The following is an 18,973-nucleotide window of genomic DNA, read 5'->3' on the forward strand; positions in this document are numbered from 1 at the left end:
AAAGAGAGGGACCGAGGAGAGAGGAGACTTGTGGGATGAATGGAACGCCCTGCTCACATTGACTGTACCTTCATCCTAAACATCCCGGGGAGCACTGTCCTGACTTACAGTATCGACGTCACAGCATGGCTGGTGGTGGCGTGATGGCTGACTGTTACAGAAAGACAAATCTAGTGCAGAAATCTAGACCAGCACACGTCATTCTGGAAGTCCACAGCAGGCCTGGGAAATCCACCACAGGCTCTAATTTCCGCAACTCCCTGCTTCAGCAAGGGTATAAGGACTGGCAGGACATTACTGCACTGGCAGGCGGGTGCAGCAAAGTCAGGCCCGGTCTCCACGTGTTCATAAGCCAGCCAGCAGCCTTCAGTGTACGCAACACTGGAGATTTTCAGTCTATGAGGGTCTGATATGCAGCAATTTAGATATTGAAGGAAGAAAGGAAGCAGGGGCTGGGAGAACAGGTAGAGGCAGGGGTGCATTCCTTTTCCTCTGGAGAAAGGTGTGAGGAGTTCTAAACAGGGGATGGCAGCCATCTTCCTTGGCTGCCACGCGTACAACACAGAGGACAGGAGTCTTCCGGGACCACTCGCTAGAGACACTCATGTGTGAGGAAGACAGCCAGGCGCTGCACTGTCACTCGAAGGCGACCCGGTCCCTTCCACCGCAGAGGCTCCGACAGGTAAACACGTGTCATCCTCGCCCCTCAGTGCTGCAGAGGGGGAGCAGGTTCTAGAAAGAGGTGCAGACTAAGCTGTGCAGACAGCCGAGCTCCTCGGATGCAGGTGGCCATCTCGAGTCCTCAGCTTGCCGGGTGGGCAGAGGACCCCAAGGTGAAGACGGGTCTGGGGAGCTGCCGGGGCCTGCTGGGGGGCAGAGGGTGCTCAGTCCCAGGCAGGCCTCCTCCCCGCTCAGAAGCCACTGGAGAGACAGGAGGTGTGTTCTCTCCGGCTCCCACATGGTCAGTTCAGAGCTGCGGCAAACAACACAGGCTGTCAGAGGGACGGAACCCAACTAGCGGTGACATGGGGCCCAGGGCAGAGCAGGGCCAGAGGGTTTGCAAAGCTGTATTTGCACAGAGCTTGAAGAGAGCACAGGTCACCGGAAGAAGCCTCTGTTACTGGGATTACAGAAGATATTCATTGTCTTCCTTTCTTTCCTTATTTTTTTAAATAATTTTCTACAATGAAGAAGTATTTGGAGATGTTCAGGTAGTCATATATTTAGAAAAGAAGATTCAAGATTATTTCAAGTTTCTAAAAATTTCTGATTATTAAAATTTAAAATTATTCAAATACCATCTATACACAAACTGAAAACAGAAAGGGAAAGAGATGGAGTGTGACTTTCACTCTATCCAAAGTTCTTGGAACAAGCTCAGATTTAAATAATTCAATTTACTCATACACAATCAAAAGATAATTAGTGTCAAATTATAGAAGAAGGGGGGAAAATAACACCCGTTTGACTTTTTCCTGGAGAGAGTATATTGGTTCCCACGAAACTCTGAGCATCTAAGGAATCAGACCTAGGTTTCACTGCCTTCTTCGTGTGGCACCAACACAGTATCCCATGCAACCAAATGCTTGATACTGACTTGACAAGAAAAATTCCTACCAGCTGGAAAAGATGTGGTAGATATATATCCCTAAGATGCATGCAGAGTTTGTTATTTTGCCAAGACCTCTTAGCCCCCCTCCAAGCTTTGTCTTGAACCATAGAGCCTTGGGTGGCCAGAGCCACTCAGCACCTGTGGGCAAGTACGCACAGCGCCCTGTGGAGAGCCTGGGGGATGGCATCACCTCTCTCAGCAGAATGATGTAGCACAGGATCACTCTTGGATCTTGTCCTCAGGGGTCGGAGGGCCCTCCAGCTCCTTGCCGGACACAGCTGGTTTGTGTTGGGAGTTGGTATGGATGCGCTTTCTTCTCCAGGTGTGGTAGGAATATCCCCACCTGATTTTTTTTTTTTTAAGAGAAGAAACAGAAATTATTTCACCAGCTAGAGCCTTCAAAATGTTGGGCAGGAAACACCTGTGAGCCCCAACCAGCTGGGACAAGGGTAGTCCAGTTAATTATATTTACTTAGGCGGTGGGCCCAGAACATTTTTATTTGGCAGCACTATGGGAAATGCCGCCTCCCTAAACTACTACTTGTAAGCCCAAAACACACCTAAAACAAACAAACAAAAAACTATAAAACCAACAGCAGAAAAACAAGCCATGCCCAAAGGCCTAAAAAGGTGCTTAGAATCTTCTCCAGTGAAGCATGCTGGTGTGGCACTGGAAAGGTCCCTGCCATTTCCCCTTTCTGACTATTCAGGCTGAGCTTGATTAGGTGGAAGGGAATATCGGTACAGGTGAGGTGTACAGGTGAGATGGCTGCCCTGGGGCTGCAGGCCAAATATGGGCAGAGGAAGTGTCTGCAGACTGGGCTGTGAAACTCCTGGGAAGCCAGGTTAAAGAGCTAGTGGCCATTAAAGGAATCAGTCAAACCACTCTGAAACTGGATGACTGCTGCTCAGGAAAATAAAATCCCATCATTTGTGAGCCTGAGTAGTACTCTGGGAAACTTTTTTTAAGAAATGGAAGGATTAAAAACATACTTAGGAAACAGAACCCTGCTTCATAATTCTACTTAAGATGGAAGGTGAACAGAGCAGAAACCTATTCCAAATGTTGCTGCTGAAAAATCACCTCTGTCTAAAATAGCTAAGAGTTAATCCATTATTTATCACCATCTGCAATTTTATCCTGTGAACAATTCTCTGGGCCATTTAAAACCTCTCCAAAGAGAGAAAGCGGTAACAATGTGCCCTTAAGCTACAAGGATAAATGTAAACTGACTCTAGTATTTAATGGAGGATTGGGAATTGGCACTCAGTACATGTGAAGGCAGCATGACCTGGGTCCTGGGTTACAGATGAGCGAATCACTCTGCAATAGATGAAACTCTCTTTGTCCCTTTAAAAGAGCTCATCTTATCTTAACGGGAGAAAAAAAAATTTTAGATCAGAAAATAAATGAATGCCAAATTATGGACCTAGAGAGTGTCATACTGAGTGAAGTAAGTCAGACAGAGAAGGAGAAATAGCATATGCCATCCTTTCTATGTGGAATCAAAAAAGAAATGATACAAATGAACTTCCTCACAAAATAGAAATAGACTCACTGACTTGGAAAACAAACTTACGTTGTCAGCAGGGAAGGGATAGCTAGGGACTTCGGGAAGGTCATGTACATACTGCTGTATTTAAAATGGATAACCAACAAAGACCTTTTGTATAGCACATGGAACTCTGCTCAGTGTTATGTGCCAGCCTGTGTGGGAGGGGGATTTGGGGGAGAAAGGATACATGTATATGTATGGCCGAGTCCCTTCACTGTTCACCTATCACAATATTGTTAATTGGCTGTACCCCAATACAAAATGTTTTGAGTGTTTAAAAAAAATAGGTAAAAATTGTTTAAAAAAGAATGCCAAATTAAACTCTGAAATCCATTTCTGAAAATAGCCTGGTTATTCATAAAAGATTCTAATGATATCTATATTTCTGTTCATATATTATCTTCTACTTGTAAGCCCTAAGGACTTGATAACGCTTTTACATTTGGAAGAAAGAATGTAGCTTGAGCCATCTGCTCCAAGAATATCTGACCTCCAACAAAATATCATATGGATCATTATTAATATCATTCTTAATCTACTGAATCATGAGTCTGGGCAGCAATTATGTATTTATTACCTTGAATCCCTGGCATGCAGATTGGTTCCAGTGGGCTGGTGGCAACTTCTGATCCTTCTGGCATTTGGAATGAAGATCCCTGCATCAGAGGGGAAAAGGGTTATTTGTTGATATTCAACTCAACCATCATCTGGAGTAAAGTAAACTTCTTACAAACATCTACAAGACATGGTCCCTCTCCCACCCTGTCCTCTGGAGCTGTTTTTCCTGCTTGCCATCAATGCACCAAAGAGAAACTCCATGGACAGTACCTGCTGCTGGTCTGTCTGGCTCACCACAGCTTCATAGGGAGGTGGGGGGTCCAGAGGACAGAACACTTCCACTCCTTTGATTCGTGCTCCATAGATATGTGGCAGGGGAATAACATCAGGGCCAACCATCCTAGGAAGAGCATCTTGGCATCAGAAAGCTTGTTTCAGCTAGTTGATGCTGGTGTCTCTAGACACTGGCCGTTGACCCTGGAGCATTACCCACTGACAATGGGAAAAACCCCTCGCCCCTCCATGCTACAACCTCCTGGTCCAGGAGCAGGAGAATAATCAACTAAGCTGCTCTCTGATGGAGTGCCCAGAATTCTTAGGCAAGGGACAATATAGAAAATGTAATACCATCATTCCTTTTAAATCTACTAGTCAAAAAGCAAACCGCAATCCATAAGAAAGAGAAAGCAAATTTGTGGTTCTCCAGGGGACTGGGGAAAGGAGAGAATGGGGGTGACAGTTTAATGGATACAGGGTCTCCTTGCAGGTGATGAAAATGCTTTAGAACTAGGTGGAGCTGATGGCTGCACCATATTGTGAATGTACTAAACACCACTGAATTGTATTCTTCCAAATGGTTAATTTCATGTTATATGAATTTAATCTCAATAAAAAATAAACAAAAAACTAAGGATTCAGGGAAACTCAATTATTTAGTTTTTTTCCCTTTTTTACATTCAGTTCAGTTCAGTCACTCAGTCCTGTCTGACTCTTTGCGACCTCATGAATTGCAGCACGTCAGGCCTCCCTGTCCATCACCAACTCCCGGAGTTCACTCAGACTCACGTCCATCGAGTCAGTGATGCCATCCAGCCATCTCATCCTCTGTCGTCCCCTTCTCCTCCTGCCCCCAATCCCTCCCAGCATCAGAGTCTTTTCCAATGAGTCAACTCTTTGCATGAGGTGGCCAAAGTACTGGAGTTTCAGCTTCAGCATTATTCCTTCCAAAGAAATCCCAGGGCCGATCTCCTTCAGAATGGACTGGTTGGATCTCCTTGCAGTCCAAGGGACTCTCAAGAGTCTTCTCCAACACCACAGTTCAAAAGCATCAATTCTTCTTCGCTCAGTCTTCTTCACAGTCCAACTCACATCCATACATGACCACTGGAAAAACCATAGCCTTGACTAGATGGACCTTTGCTGGCAAAGTAATGTCTCTGCTTTTGAATATGCTATCTAGGTTGGTCATAACTTTTCTTCCAAGGAGTAAGCGTCTTTTAATTTCATGGCTGCAGTCACCATCTGCAGTGATTTTGGAGCCCCCAAAAATAAAGTCTGACACTGTTTCCACTGTCTCCCCATTTATTTCCCATGAAGTGATGGGACTGGATGCCATGATCTTCGTTTTCTGAATGTTGAGCTTTAAGCCAACTTTTTCACTCTCCTCTTTCACTTTCATCAAGAGGCTTTTTAGTTCTTCTTCACTTTCTGCCATAAGGGTGGTGTCATCTGCATATCTGAGGTTATTGATATTTCTCCCCGCAATCTTGATTCCAGCTTCTGCTTCTTCCAGCCCAGTGTTTCTCATGATGTACTCTGCATGTAAGTTAAATAAGCAGAGTGACAATATACAGCTTTGACGTACTCCTTTTCCTATTTGGAACCAGTCTGTTGTTCCATGTCCAGTTCTAACTGTTTTAGAGACTCCTTTTTGACTCCTGGCTCAAGCCAGTTTCTGAGACTGGGGGACTCCCTGAGGAGATGGGGACATACAGTCACCTTCTGTACTGACAAATTGATTCACAAAGTAGATAACCATCTTTGGATAGAAGCCTTAACTGCAATCAGGCTTCTGTTTATGACAGTAACTTAGGAAGTCCTTTCTCAAGGAGATACCAATGCATAAAATGGTTACATTTATAGAAGTTAAATAAATAAACCTCTTCTGAGAGGTCATAAAACCTTACAGGAAATAGGGAGCCTCTATTGCATGAAAACTCTTAGCATAACTGTTTGTAGAAACATTAATGCAAACATTCTTGCCTGTCTGCTTATAAGAAAGTGAAGTCGCTCAGTTGTGTTTGACTCTTTGGGACCCCATGGACTGTAGCCCACCAGGCTCCTCCAGCCATGGGATTTTCCAAGCAAGAGTACTGGAATGGGCTGCCATTTCCTTCTCCAGGTGATCTTCCTAGACATAGGGATTGAACCTGGGTCTCCAGCATTGAAGGGAGACGCTTTACTGTCTGAGCCACCAGGGAAGCCTTGCTTATAAGAAAGAAAATTATCAATTGGGTTTATACAGCTCGTGCCTATGAAGTTGATTTACACTGAAAATCTAGCAAAGTTGGTCAAGTTTAAAAATATCTCCGAGAGAATATGTATCTAAAAGTGAATACATTTAGCCATTTTAAAAGAAAAGTGGACAAGGGGCATGGGATTAGGAGATACAAAGTACTATGTATAAAATTGATAAGCAACAGGATATATTGTGTAGTCCAGGGAAATAATAGCCATTGTTTTATAATAACTTTAAATGGAGTATGCTGCTGCTAAGTTGCTTCAGTTGTGTCTGATTCTGTGCAGCCCACCAGGCTCCCCCGTCCCTGGGATTCTCCAGGCAAGAACACTGGAGTGGGTTGCCACTTCCTTCTCCAATGCATGAAAGTGAAAAGTGAAAGTGAAGTTGCTCAATCGTGTCCAACTCTTAGTGACCCCATGGACTGCAGCCCACCAGGCTCCTCCATCCATGGGATTCTCCAGCCATTGCCTTCTCCATAAGCTATAAAAATACTGAATCCTGGGATGACCCTGAGAGATGGGACGGGGAGTTAGGTGGGAGGGAGGGTCAGGATAGGGAACACATCTACACCCATGGCTGATTCATGTGAATGTATTACAAAACCACCATAATATTGTAAAGTAATTAGCCTCCAATTAACATAAAAAGAAAAAATACTGAATCACTATATTGTACACCTGAAAATGGGCTTCCCTAGTGGCTCAGTGGTAAAGAATCTGCCTGCCAATGCAGGAGACAAAAGACTCAGGTTTGATCCCTGGGTTGGGAAGATCTCCTGGAGGAGGAAATGGCAACTCCCTCTGATATTCTTGCCTGGGAAATCCCACTGACAAAGGAGCCTGGCAGGCTAATCTACAGGGTCGTAAAGAGTCGGACATGATTTAGTGACTAAACAACACCACCACCTGAAACTAATACACTATTGTAAGCCAACTTCAATTATAAAAAAAATACATAAAAGGTTAAAAAAAAGTGGGCTGCACTCAGATATTAGGGGAATTTCTGAAAATGAGGGTGTTTGCCTATTGGGAGTTATGAGCCACGGCTCCAGTATATACTTTGATCTCAAGGGTATTCTGCCTTACCCCCTCCCCCACATTCCTCTCAGGAAGTCCTGGTTGGTAAAACCCTTGGTGAGACGCTTGTCCGTCTTCTTCCAACTCAGATTTGGCCAGGGAGTGGCTTGGGACTCAGACGGGCAAGTCCAGAGATGCATCCAGATCCTCAAAGACCCACGCTGATAAGCATGCCATGGAGGCGCAGAGAAAGGAAAGAGAGAAGGGAAGGCTGGAGCAGGAGATCTCACGGGTCAGCACAACTTCTAAACCCGCATGAGTCACTTTCCCTTTCTGCCACTGCAGGAAATTAAATCCGTCTGTCGCCTCCACTTAGGTCAACCAAGCACTCACCCACAACCTCAGAGAGCCAAGGAATTCTCCATGAAGAGGGCACTTCTCTCCCCATCCCGTGAAATAACAGGCACGTCACTGTCCTTCAATGTGCCCTCTGTAGACAGCCTGACATTGGGCTAAGGTTTTAGCAAATGTGTCCTATAGTACATAAAGAATATATGTTTTGTTGCTATGTCCCTCTGGCCTCCATAATTCTTGGTTCGTTTCCAAAAAGACTACAGAAGTCATCCTGGCCCCTGAAGTTTCGAAATCCCAGTCCACCAGGCCCTGTACAACAGGGAGGCTGAGCTGTCCCCTGGGGCCATCTGGCAGCCAGCTGATGCCCCCTCCAGTCATCTCTGCTTCCACTGAGGAGGGTGAGCAGGGGAGGGTCTGCAGCAGGGTTCAGACCTGATTCTGAGGGCAAGTCAGGAAGGCAAATCACAGAAAAGAACGTGAACAGCATCTGAGTGTGAGCTGCCACTAGTGACCTCTGAAAATCACATGTGGCTGTCCTGAGCACTAGAAAATGGATTACCAAAAACCCCAAGCCTGACACCAAATTTGTTTGACAACTCTCCACAAGTACCTCAGGGTTAAAAGTAGAAATTCCTGGCCCTCTCACTAGCAATAGAAAGACACTAGTCTTTCTTATAAAATTCTGTGCTTTTCTTCCACAAGTTTAAATATAGGTGTGCTTTATCCTTTACATTCAGACTAAGAGCATCACTTCATACAGGAGGCCAGCCCTAATGAGCTGACTCTTCCTTCAATCTCTCCACAGCCCACCCATCATTCCAGGTTAGGTAGCCCCCCCTCCTGCACTCAAAACCTCCTTCTGAGTACTACTACAATCCTTCCAACACTCAGTTTTCATGACCTAGACTGTGAGCTCCTTGTTAGGGGGAGGAAGTCAGTGTAACTCATTTTGAATATCAATAACCCAGTACAGTGACTCGTAAGCAGTAGAGGATGGATTAAATGCTTGTTGAATGAATAAATGAAGTCTTTTTATTTTTAAGAAAGGTACAATTCTACAAGTGGCTAACAATCAAAGGAATGCATGTGGCACTTTGTTCTACAGATGATGATTTTAGAGATTTAAGAAACAGATGATAAAATTTTGAGCTAGAATTTGCAAAGGAACATAAACATGGTGTCTTTTTTTTTTTTCTAGACCAAGGAGATGTGATTAATAATTAATCTTTTTTTAATGGCTGGGAAGAATTTCATGATTTCAAGACCTGCTGATGGTGTTACAATGAATATCGATTTGGCCCAAATGAGAGTGTTTCCAGGGTAACAGCAGTTCTCAATCATGTCAAATTACAGTAGTTATCTCACTGGGTGTCAGTTTTCATGGGAAGCTAATTGAGATTGAAAAACTATATCCTTAGGTCAAGGCTTGACTTTTCTTTGGTTTCATGTAATTTGTCAGACCAAAAAGGAGAGAAGAAAAAAAAAAAACAAAAACAGGAGATCCTGGAAAATAATACGATGTCTAGATTCTGGAGAGAAGTCAGAGCTCATGCCGTGAGTTCTGCCCCTCGAGCCTCAAAACTGAGAGGATGGGTACGGGTACTAAGGGAGGATACCTGCGGTTCATCCGGGGTGTGCACGAGTAAAACGTGGCAAAATAGGAAGGGGGAGGCACTGGCGGCACGAAGTCATCAGGGTCTGGGACGCGTCTGTGTTCCTCCACTTCTTCCACAGGAATCTGGGATTCATCCTAATTAAACAGCATCTGTTAGTCAACAGCCTTCGCTGCAAAGGCTCGGGGAGAAAGGCCACAGATGACACGGAAAGATCTGAGGGTGGGCTCAGCAGCGTCACCGACAGGCTGCCACCTTGTATGGACTTACGATGCAGGATCTTCTGGCTGCAAAGATCTGGAGGTAGCGAAGGGCAGCTGCCACCAAGCAGACGGTGGTGGTCAGGGCATTCAAGGCACACAGGGTGAAAAGGACTTTCTGGAACCAGGAAACAATGATGCATCTGAGTATCTCAAAACTAATGACCAGAATGCAACATTAAAACTTTCAAAAATTAATAACAACACTATCCTAGGAGGCCGATACTTATGTGAAAATGCATGTAAAGGACTTACAGGGCGTTTGGCTCATGCTAGGTGCCCAACAAACGCTGGCTGTTAATAAGACTGTCACAACAGTGTGTACTTCTTAATTTTAAACCCTTATCTTAGAAGCTTCTTGTCCCGGGTAGACACGATATTACCATATTTCTTTTTGCATCAGAATCCTGTCTGGAAACGTCTCTTCCAGGAAGGTACTGAATTTTCCTTCTAAAGTTGGTGTCCCCAGTGATAGTGAGTCCCAACCTCCATGCTCCCGCAGCCTCCCACCAGGAAACATGCTCCTTCATTGGTGGCCACAGATTCTATTTCAGGCACCGCTGGCAGAGCTGCCCTGGGGAACCAACTAGGACAACACAGGGAGCAGGCCAGCCTGAGTGTAAACAGGGCTTGTCTCCTTTAAACACATGCCTCAAAATAGCAGCAAAGCCAATCCAAAAGTTTCTGTTGCTACAGTCCTGGCTTCTTAGCGGGGCTTTCCCCAAGCAAAGTCCTGGCTCAGAAAGTTTGGGGGTGACTCAGCTACCGAAAATCCAGAAGCCAAAGAAAGAAGGCCATTTTTACAGCCTCCATAAACTCTGAGAGCTGGCAGCTTCTCTATCTTTGTTTAGAGATTCCTCTTCTCCATGAAAAATAAACCCAAAACTAAGATCTAAAGGAAGCCATCAGTGAGGGACCATCTAAAAACTAGTATCTCAGGGTTTACCAACTAATCGTGTTACTCACTGGACTAACAGACCTTAAGTCAGGACATGATTTTTATCCATTTCTCTAGTATTTTTTTCAGCTGGTTTCATTTGTTTTTCGTATTTTTGCCTTGGTATAGTTGCAGCCTATTAAACAAGAGGTAGTGTCTTGAATTTCTCCTTCATTTTTTGGCCAATACATCTCCTTAGCCTAAGCGTCTTACAACAGCAACACTCAGTAGCCCACAAGGTTCATTTAGGTCAACAAAGGAGCATCAGAACAGTGACAAATGGGCATGCACTTCAGAGGTTCTGCTAAAACTTCATCATACATGTGCAGCCACATCGTGGGATGTATGTGTGCATATGTGTATATGTAAATTTATACACATAGACACATACATGTATATGTATTTAGGCTCCTTTACCTTTTTTACTAGCTTATAATTCTGAACACAAATAAGCCATCTATTCATAACTTAAGAGGCAACAATAAATAACCTGTGGTCCCTTTTGCTCTCCATTCTGACTCTGGGTCACTGATAAGGAATCACTCATATCTGCTTTTAGCAGCATTATTTGAAGGAGGTAACAGAAGAGGGATATTTCAGGGAGCTTTGCCTTCCTTGGGGTCTCTGTGGTATGTTTACTGGCTGGGAGTGGAATCCATTCCAGATACCTTGAGGAGAAGGTGAACAGCACTACAAGGCTGAACCGGGAAGAGTTTCAAGGCATTTTCTTTGTCTGTGCATTTGGCTGGTTGAAATTCTTCACAACAGAAGCAAATCTTGCCTTCACCTAAGTCCACCTTAAGGGGAAAAGGCAGAAGAGTAATTCAATCTTTAAGTAAAAATACACGGGCCACACCATGGAGCAGTAATATCACAGAAGGAGTTATGGCTGGGTTCAGGGTCAGGCAATATCTACAGCAGTCAGGACAGGTTAGGTATGTTGTGGTTAAGAACCAGCCCCCAAATTTCAGTGGCTTCATCAACCAAGGTTATTTCTTGACTATGCTATATGTCCACTGCAGGTCAAAAGAGGGCTCTGCTCTTCATACTGCCGTGGGGTCCAAGGGTGACGGAGCATCCACTCAGATGACTGAGGATCGCTATGCTAGACACATGGACAGCACCTGATGAACTTGTACACTGGCACTTATTAAAGCAGGGTTACAGGGTAAAAGGCAAGATGCTCAGTGAAACTTGAATTCAGATAAACAGATCATTCCTTAGAGTCAGTATGTCCCAAATATTGCACAAGTTAAGTTTATAGTAAAAAAAACAAAAACTATTAGCTGTTTATTTGAAATTCAAATTTAGTTGGATGCCTTTAGATTTGCTACTTCTGGTCACCCTAGCTTAAATCTTCTTCTTAGGAAATGACACTCATCGCATGAACTCAGTTTCATTTCCAAAACAAATCGTATGATCCTACTTATCCAAGAGGGGAAGGAAATTCAGTCTACTGTGTGCCTCGAATGAGCTCAGGGTCTGTGTGGTGAACAGTAGCCCTAAACCATGTAGGCTTACAGAGATCTCTTAGTTCACATCTCTTAGTTCTCATCTTAGTTCACATCTTTAATATGCTCACAGATTCTTGCACAAGTTGTGTGATATATGAAGTGATAACATCACTGATGAGTAATCTCATATGTTTTTAGTGAGATGCTTTGCAAATGTTTGGTCACTTTTCCAAGTTTCTATTGACAGGTTGGGAACATACATATCAGCTGAACTGGGCTAATAAGACCCATAATTTGGGAACAGAGTTTCATTTTTACTTACTCTGCAGCTTGAGCTGTTAAAGTTGGCTATATCATTTTGGCTAAAAAGAAAGGCCACATCTCTTTCATACTTGTTAAAATACAGAGGCAGTTTTGACTTCACTAGCTGCAAAATTTTTCAGGCATCTTTAAGAATGACTGAATGTCTACAATGTTTAATTCAGTTCAGTTGCTCAGTCATGTCCGGTGTTTTGCAACCTCATGGCCTGCAGCATGCCAGGCTTCCCTGTCTGTCACTAACTCCCAGAGCTTGCTCAAACTCATGTCCATCGAGTCAGTGATGCCATCCAACCATCTCATCCTCTGTCGTCCCCTGCTCCTCCTGCCTTCAATCTTTCCCAGCATCAGGGTCTTTTCCAATGAGTCCATTCTTTGCATCAGGTGGCCAAAGTACTGGAGCTTCAGCTTCAGCATCAGTCCTTAAAATGAATATTCAGGACTGATTTCCTTTAGGATGGACTGGTTGGATCTCCTTGTAGTTCAAAGAACTCTCAAGAGTCTTCTCCAACACCACAGTTCAAAAGCATCAATTCTTCGGCACTCAACTTTCTTTATACTCCAACTCTCACATCCATACATGACTACTGGAAAAACCATAGCTTTGACTAGATGGACCTTTGTTGGCAAACTGATATCTCTGCTTTTTAGTTACTTAACAGAAAACTGTTTTAGTTACTTAACAGAAAAAAAAAAAAGTCTTTTTTCTGATTAAGATTCTTACTGTCTAATCCTAGTGGCAAATTTCATGGTATTTTCCAGATTAGGAGGAAACTCGTGCTGTGTGCTAAGTCACATCAGTTGTGTCTGACTCTTTGCAAGCCCATGGACTATAGCCTGTCAGGCTCCACTGCCCTTGGAATTCTTCAGGCAAGTATACTGGAGTGGGTTGCCATGCCCTCCTCCAAGATATATTCCCCACCCAGGGATAGAACCAGTTTCTCTTACATCTCCTGCGCTGGCAGGCAGGTTCTTTACCACCAGCACCACTTGGGAAGCCCAAGGAGGAAACTCATTTCCTTCTAATGCAAGTCGACGAGGAAGCCAAGGGGAGAAATTTGTACCACTGGATTACACGTTTCTTGGTTTGAGTTTGTTTTTCTTTTGGATTACCATGACATTGAATGGTTTGCCTTGGAAACGAACACAGATCATTCTGTTGTTTTTGAGATTGCATTCAAGTACTGCATTTCAGACTCTACCATGATGGCTACTCCATTTCTTCTGAGGGATTCCTGCCCGCAGTAGTAGATATAATGGTCATCTGAGTTAAATTCACCCATTCCAGTCCATTTTAGTTCGCTGATTCCTAGAATGTTGATGTTCACTCTTGCCATCTCTTGCTTGACCACTTCCAATTTGCCTTGATTCATGGACCTGACATTCTAGGTTCCTATGCAATATTGCTCTTTATAGCATCAGACCTTGCTTCTATCACCAGTCACATCCACAGCTGGGTATTCTTTTTGCTTTGGCTCCATCCCTTCATTCTTTCTGGAGTTATTTCTCCACTGATCTCCAGTAGCATATTGGGCACCTAGTGACCTGCAAACCATTCAATATCACAGTAATCCAAGTCTATGCCCCAACCAGTAACGCTGAAGAAGCTGAAGTTGAACGGTTCTATGAAGACCTACAAGACCATTTAGAACTAACACCCAAAAAAGATGTCCTTTTCATTATAGGGGACTGGAATGCAAACATAGGAAGTCAAGAAACACCTGGAGTAACAGGCAAATTTGGCCTTGGAATACAGAATGAAGCAGGGCAAAGGCTAATAGAGTTTTGCCAAGAAAATGCACTGGTCATAGCAAACACCCTCTTCCAACAACACAAGAGAAGACTCTACACATGGACATCACCAGATGGTCAACACCAAAATCAGATTGATTATATTCTTTACAGCCAAAGATGGAGAAGCTCTATATAGTCAACAAAAACAAGACCATGAGCTGACTGTGGCTCAGATCAGGAACTCCTTATTACCAAATTCAGACTTAAATTGAAGAAAGTAGGAAAACTGCTAGACCATTCAGGTATGACCTAAATCAAATCCCTTATGATTATACAGTGGAAGTGAGAAATAGATTTAAGGGTCTAGATCTGATAGATAGAGTGCCTGATGAACTATGGAATGAGGTTCGTGACATTGTACAGGAGACAGGGATCAAGACCATCCCCATGGAAAAGAAATGCAAAAAAGCAAAATGGCTGTCTGGGGAGGCCTTACAAATAGCTGTGAAAAGAAGAGAAGCGAAAAGCCAAGGAGAAATGGAAAGATATAAGCATCTGAATGCAGAGTTTCAAAGAATAGCAAGAAGAGATAAGAAAGCCTTCTTCAGTGATCAGTGCAAAGAAATAGAGGAAAACAACAGAATGGGAAAGACTAGAGATCTCTGCAAGAAAATTAGAGATACCAAGGGAACATTTCATGCAAAGATGGGCTTGATAAAGGACAGAAATGGTATGGACCTAACGGAAGCAAAAGATATTAAGAAGAGGTGGCAAGAATACACAGAACTGTACAAAAAAGATCTTCACGACCTGGATAATCACGATGGCATGATCACTCATCTAGAGCCAGACAACTTGGAATGTGAAGTCAAGCGGGCCTTAAAAAGCATCACTACAAACAAAGCTAGTGGAGGTGATGGAATTCCAGTTGAGCTATTTCAAATCCTGAAAGATGATGCTGTGAAAGTGCTGCACTCAATATGCCAGCAAATTTGGAAAACTCAGCAGTGGCCACAGGACTGGAAAAGGTCAGTTTTCATTCCAATCCCAAAGAAAGGCAATGCCAAAGAATGCTCAAACTACCACACAATTGCACTCATCTCACATGCTAGTAAAGTAATGCTCCAAATTCTCCAAGCCAGGCTTCAGCAATACGTGAACCGTGAACTTCCAGATGTTCAAGCTGGTTTTAGAAAAGGCAGAGGAACCAGAGATCAAATTGTCAACATCCGCTGGATCATGGAAAAGCAAGAGTTCCAGAAAAATATCTATTTCTGCTTTATTGACTATGCCAAAGGCTTTGACTCTGTGGATCCCAATAAACTGTGGAAAATTCTGAAAGAGATGGGAATACTAGACCACCTAACCTGCCTCTTGAGAAATCTGTATGCAGGTCAGGAAGCAACAGTTAGAACTGGACATGGAACAACAGACTGGTTCAAAATAGGAAAAGGAGTATGTCAAGGCTGTATATTGTCACCCTGCGTATTTAACTAACATGCAGAGTACATCATGAGAAATGCTGGACTGGAAGAAGCACAAGCTGGAATCAAGATTGCCGGGAGAAATATCAATAACCTCAGATATGCAGATGACACCACCCTTATGGCAGAAAGTGAAGAGGAACTAAAAAGCCTCTTGATGAAAGTGAAAGTGGAGAGTGAAAAAGTTGGCTTAAAGCTCAACATTCAGAAAACGAAGATCATGGCATCCGGTCCCATCACTTCATGGGAAATAGATGGGGAAATAGTGGAAACAGTGTCAGACTTTATTTTTTGGGGCTCCAAAATCATTGCAGATGGTGATTGCAGCCATGAAATTAAAAGATGCTTACTCCTTGGAAGGAAAGTTATGACCAACCTAGATAGCATATTGAAAAGCAGAGATATTACTTTGCCAGCAAAGGTCCATCTAGTCAAGGCTATGGTTTTTCCAGTAGTTACATATGGATGTGAGGGTTGGACTGTGAAGAAGGCTGAGCGCCGAAGAATTGATGCTTTTGAACTGTGGTGTTGGAGAAGACTCTTGAGAGTCCCTTGGACTGCAAGGAGATCCAACCAGTCCATTCTGAAGGAGATCAGCCCTGGGATTTCTTTGGAAGGAATGATGCTAAAGCTGAAAGTCCAGGGCTTTGGCCACCTCATGTGAAGAGTTGACTCATTGGAAAAGACTCTGATGCTGGGAGGGATTGGGGGCAGGAGGAGAAAGGGACGACAGAGGATGAGATGGCTGGATGGCATCACTGACTCGATGGACGTGACTCTGAGTGAACTCTGGGAGTTGGTGATGGACAGGGAGGCCTGGCGTGCTATGATTCATGGGGTCGCAAAGAGTCGGACATGACTGAGCGACTGAACTAACCTGAACTGTTTTTCTTTTGAGCTGAAATCTAAGTACACACACAAAATTTACATACACAAATCATAAGCATATCATTCAAGGAACTTTGAGCCATGCGTATACCTCTGTAACCCAAACACTTAATAACATACAGAAGATCCTATCACCAGAAAAAATCCTTCATGCCCCTTCCCCATGATCCATGCCCACACCCTCCCAAAGGCAACCACTGCTTGGATACTTTTTATATATAGATTAGCTTTGTCTCAGGAACTTCCCTGGTGGTCCAGTGGTTATGACTGCACACTTTCACGACGGGGTGTGGGTTCAACCCCTGGTCGGGGAACCACCCACATCCGCAAGGTGCAGCAAAGAGAGAGAAAGAGATAGCTTTGCCTCTTCTAGAACTCCATGGCTCCTAGAACACTTTTTATTCCTTGTCCTTAAATCATATTTAAAGGGATGCGTTACTGTATTAAACACTGATGCTGATTTTGATATAACTTCTGCCTCTGATAAAAAAATTACAACTAGAGTTACCTCCACGGACTCCATAATGTATCAGTTCATAGACACTTGATTTCTGTCTTTTTCTGGTTTATCCACAGAGATTGTTACCTCAGCAATGTCCCCACACCTAGATCCACAAGTCCACACACAAAGGCACAAAGCTGTTTGTATTTGAATTTTTCTTTCATTGTCTCACATTTTTGAAGGTACATCCTGCCATTAATATCTATAAGAGATTCTTCTTCCTTCTAAAGGAAAATTACTGTGGCCATTCACACAGGATTTCCCTCGGCAGGTGGGAACTATTCTTTCCCTTCAGGGATGGCTGACTTTCCCTTGGCCCTCTTCCACAGTTAATGATATCAGGCTAAATTCAGAAGGTAAATATTACTCCCAGTGGGCTTCCTCCTTGAAAGTCTCTGGCTGAGAACTTCCTGTTTTAATACTCACAGCATTATTCAGTATAACAAAGCAGCAGCTAATAGAGATTATTCATTCTTCTCACATCTCCATTCTGTTCATGTACACAGGACCCTCCCTCCCCAAGCAGGAACCGAACTCAGGCTTTTCAATGGGTCACAATGCAATTTCCATTATTTATAGCTGTGTAAACCTCAAAATCTTACCTAGTTTTACCTCCCTCAGGTAACATTAGGTATCATCTTACAAAGTACTCACTCCTACATGAGTCCATTCCTGATGCAAGGCTTTATAATAAGAGGGAAACCAGTCCTGTGTGGGCTGTACACACACTTGCATAATTCATACAACCCTGGGCATCCAAATATATAGAAACCTCAGCTATCTGAAACTTTTGGGGTGAGCCAGCTTGGATGGCAAAATTTTTCCAGATAAGTGAGAATTAATTCCTTTAAATAAGAGATAATATCTGAAAGTTAATCATTATGCAAACAACAGTGAATATCTATCACCTTGCCTAGTGAATACAGGAAAGCCCTTAGGCTCTGTACAAAACGGTTCTAGGCAACCATGTTCTTCCTGCTTCTAATCCTTCTCCTGCCTTCTTAATCCCATCTCTGCCCAATATTTCTGAAAATCTATTCAAACTTCTCTTCCATCTCTTAAGAATCTCCCCATTCTTAAATGAAAACCATCCATCTTTCAGACTTTCTCTAAGTCTGCGAATACCTTTGACAGCAACAATCATATGTGATGACTCTTCTTGATCTGATGACATCTAACAATCCTAAAATGGACTGGTGCAACGCTTGGTACCTTAACTGTGGACATAACGTGACTTTTAACTTTGGTGATTGTTCTGTTTTTGCTGTTTGCTGCCTGCATCTGTAACTGTGTGACTGGATTTGTTTCTAGCCACATGAAGGCTTTTAAGTTACAAATGTCTGCTCAAACTCCTGCCACTGCGGCAGCTTCTTCCAACTACTACTTGGGGCCCCTGGATTAGAGACCCTCAATATGAGAATATGTTGCCTCAACAATTTAGGGACGATGTACCTTTTCCTAGACAACATAATTCTCCTAAAAGAAAAGGGGGGGAATGAGACGGGAACAGGTAGGAAGGCTAGGGGTCTCCAAATGGAGGAAATAGGCTGCAGGTGTCAGACATCATTTCTCTCTCTCTTTAATGGCAGGAGGAAACAAACCACAAGGGTCAGACTTTTGGCTTCCCTGATAGATCAGCTGGTAAAGAATCCCCCGCCATGCAGGAGACCCCGGTTTGATTCCTGGGTTGGGAAGATCCCCTGGTGAAGGGATAGGCTACGTACCCCAGTATTCTTGGGCTTCCCTTATGGCTCAGCTGGTAAAGAATCCACCCACAAAGCAGGAGACTGGGGTTCAATCCCTGGGTTGGGAAGATCCCCTGGAGAAGGGATAGGCTACCCATTCCAGTATTCAGGCCTAGAGAATTCCATGGACTTAGTCCACGCGGTGGCAAAGAGTCGGACACGACTGAGCAACTTAAAATGTAAAATAGAAGATCTTCTTCTTCCTCCTATCATCCATCATTACTACAGTTCTCTACCTTAGCCACATATTAAAATTTTCTGTAAAGTTTTCCCCAAAATGCTGTACCACCTCTATCAATCAGGAAACTGCAACTTAAAGTAACAATGAGATCTGGATTCAATCGCATCAGACTGGTAAAAATCAGAGTAACATGTTGTAGGTGGAGGGTTACTGGTGGAAAAGTAAGTTAAAGCCCTTTAA

The 18,973-nt window shown here is 43.5% G+C and overlaps 1 protein-coding gene across 2 annotated transcripts in view; it reads right to left on the reverse strand.

The window, feature by feature from the left end:
- The window catches only part of ENTREP1 (endosomal transmembrane epsin interactor 1), a 71,676-nt gene that overhangs the window by 5,037 nt on the left and 47,666 nt on the right, over nt 1-18,973 (reverse strand). For both annotated transcript variants that reach the window (XM_042243369.2, XM_015093187.4), the window contains 6 exons: nt 11,096-11,224; nt 9,501-9,608; nt 9,234-9,367; nt 3,997-4,126; nt 3,746-3,824; nt 1,803-1,955 (listed from right to left, as the gene is read on the reverse strand). In XM_042243369.2, the coding sequence (XP_042099303.1) occupies nt 1,803-1,955; nt 3,746-3,824; nt 3,997-4,126; nt 9,234-9,367; nt 9,501-9,608; nt 11,096-11,224 (733 nt within the window). The remainder of the gene's footprint in view (nt 1-1,802; nt 1,956-3,745; nt 3,825-3,996; nt 4,127-9,233; nt 9,368-9,500; nt 9,609-11,095; nt 11,225-18,973) is intronic.

The sequence above is a fragment of the Ovis aries genome, chromosome 2, assembly GCF_016772045.2.
Source record: "Ovis aries strain OAR_USU_Benz2616 breed Rambouillet chromosome 2, ARS-UI_Ramb_v3.0, whole genome shotgun sequence".
NCBI lineage: Eukaryota > Metazoa > Chordata > Mammalia > Artiodactyla > Bovidae > Ovis > Ovis aries.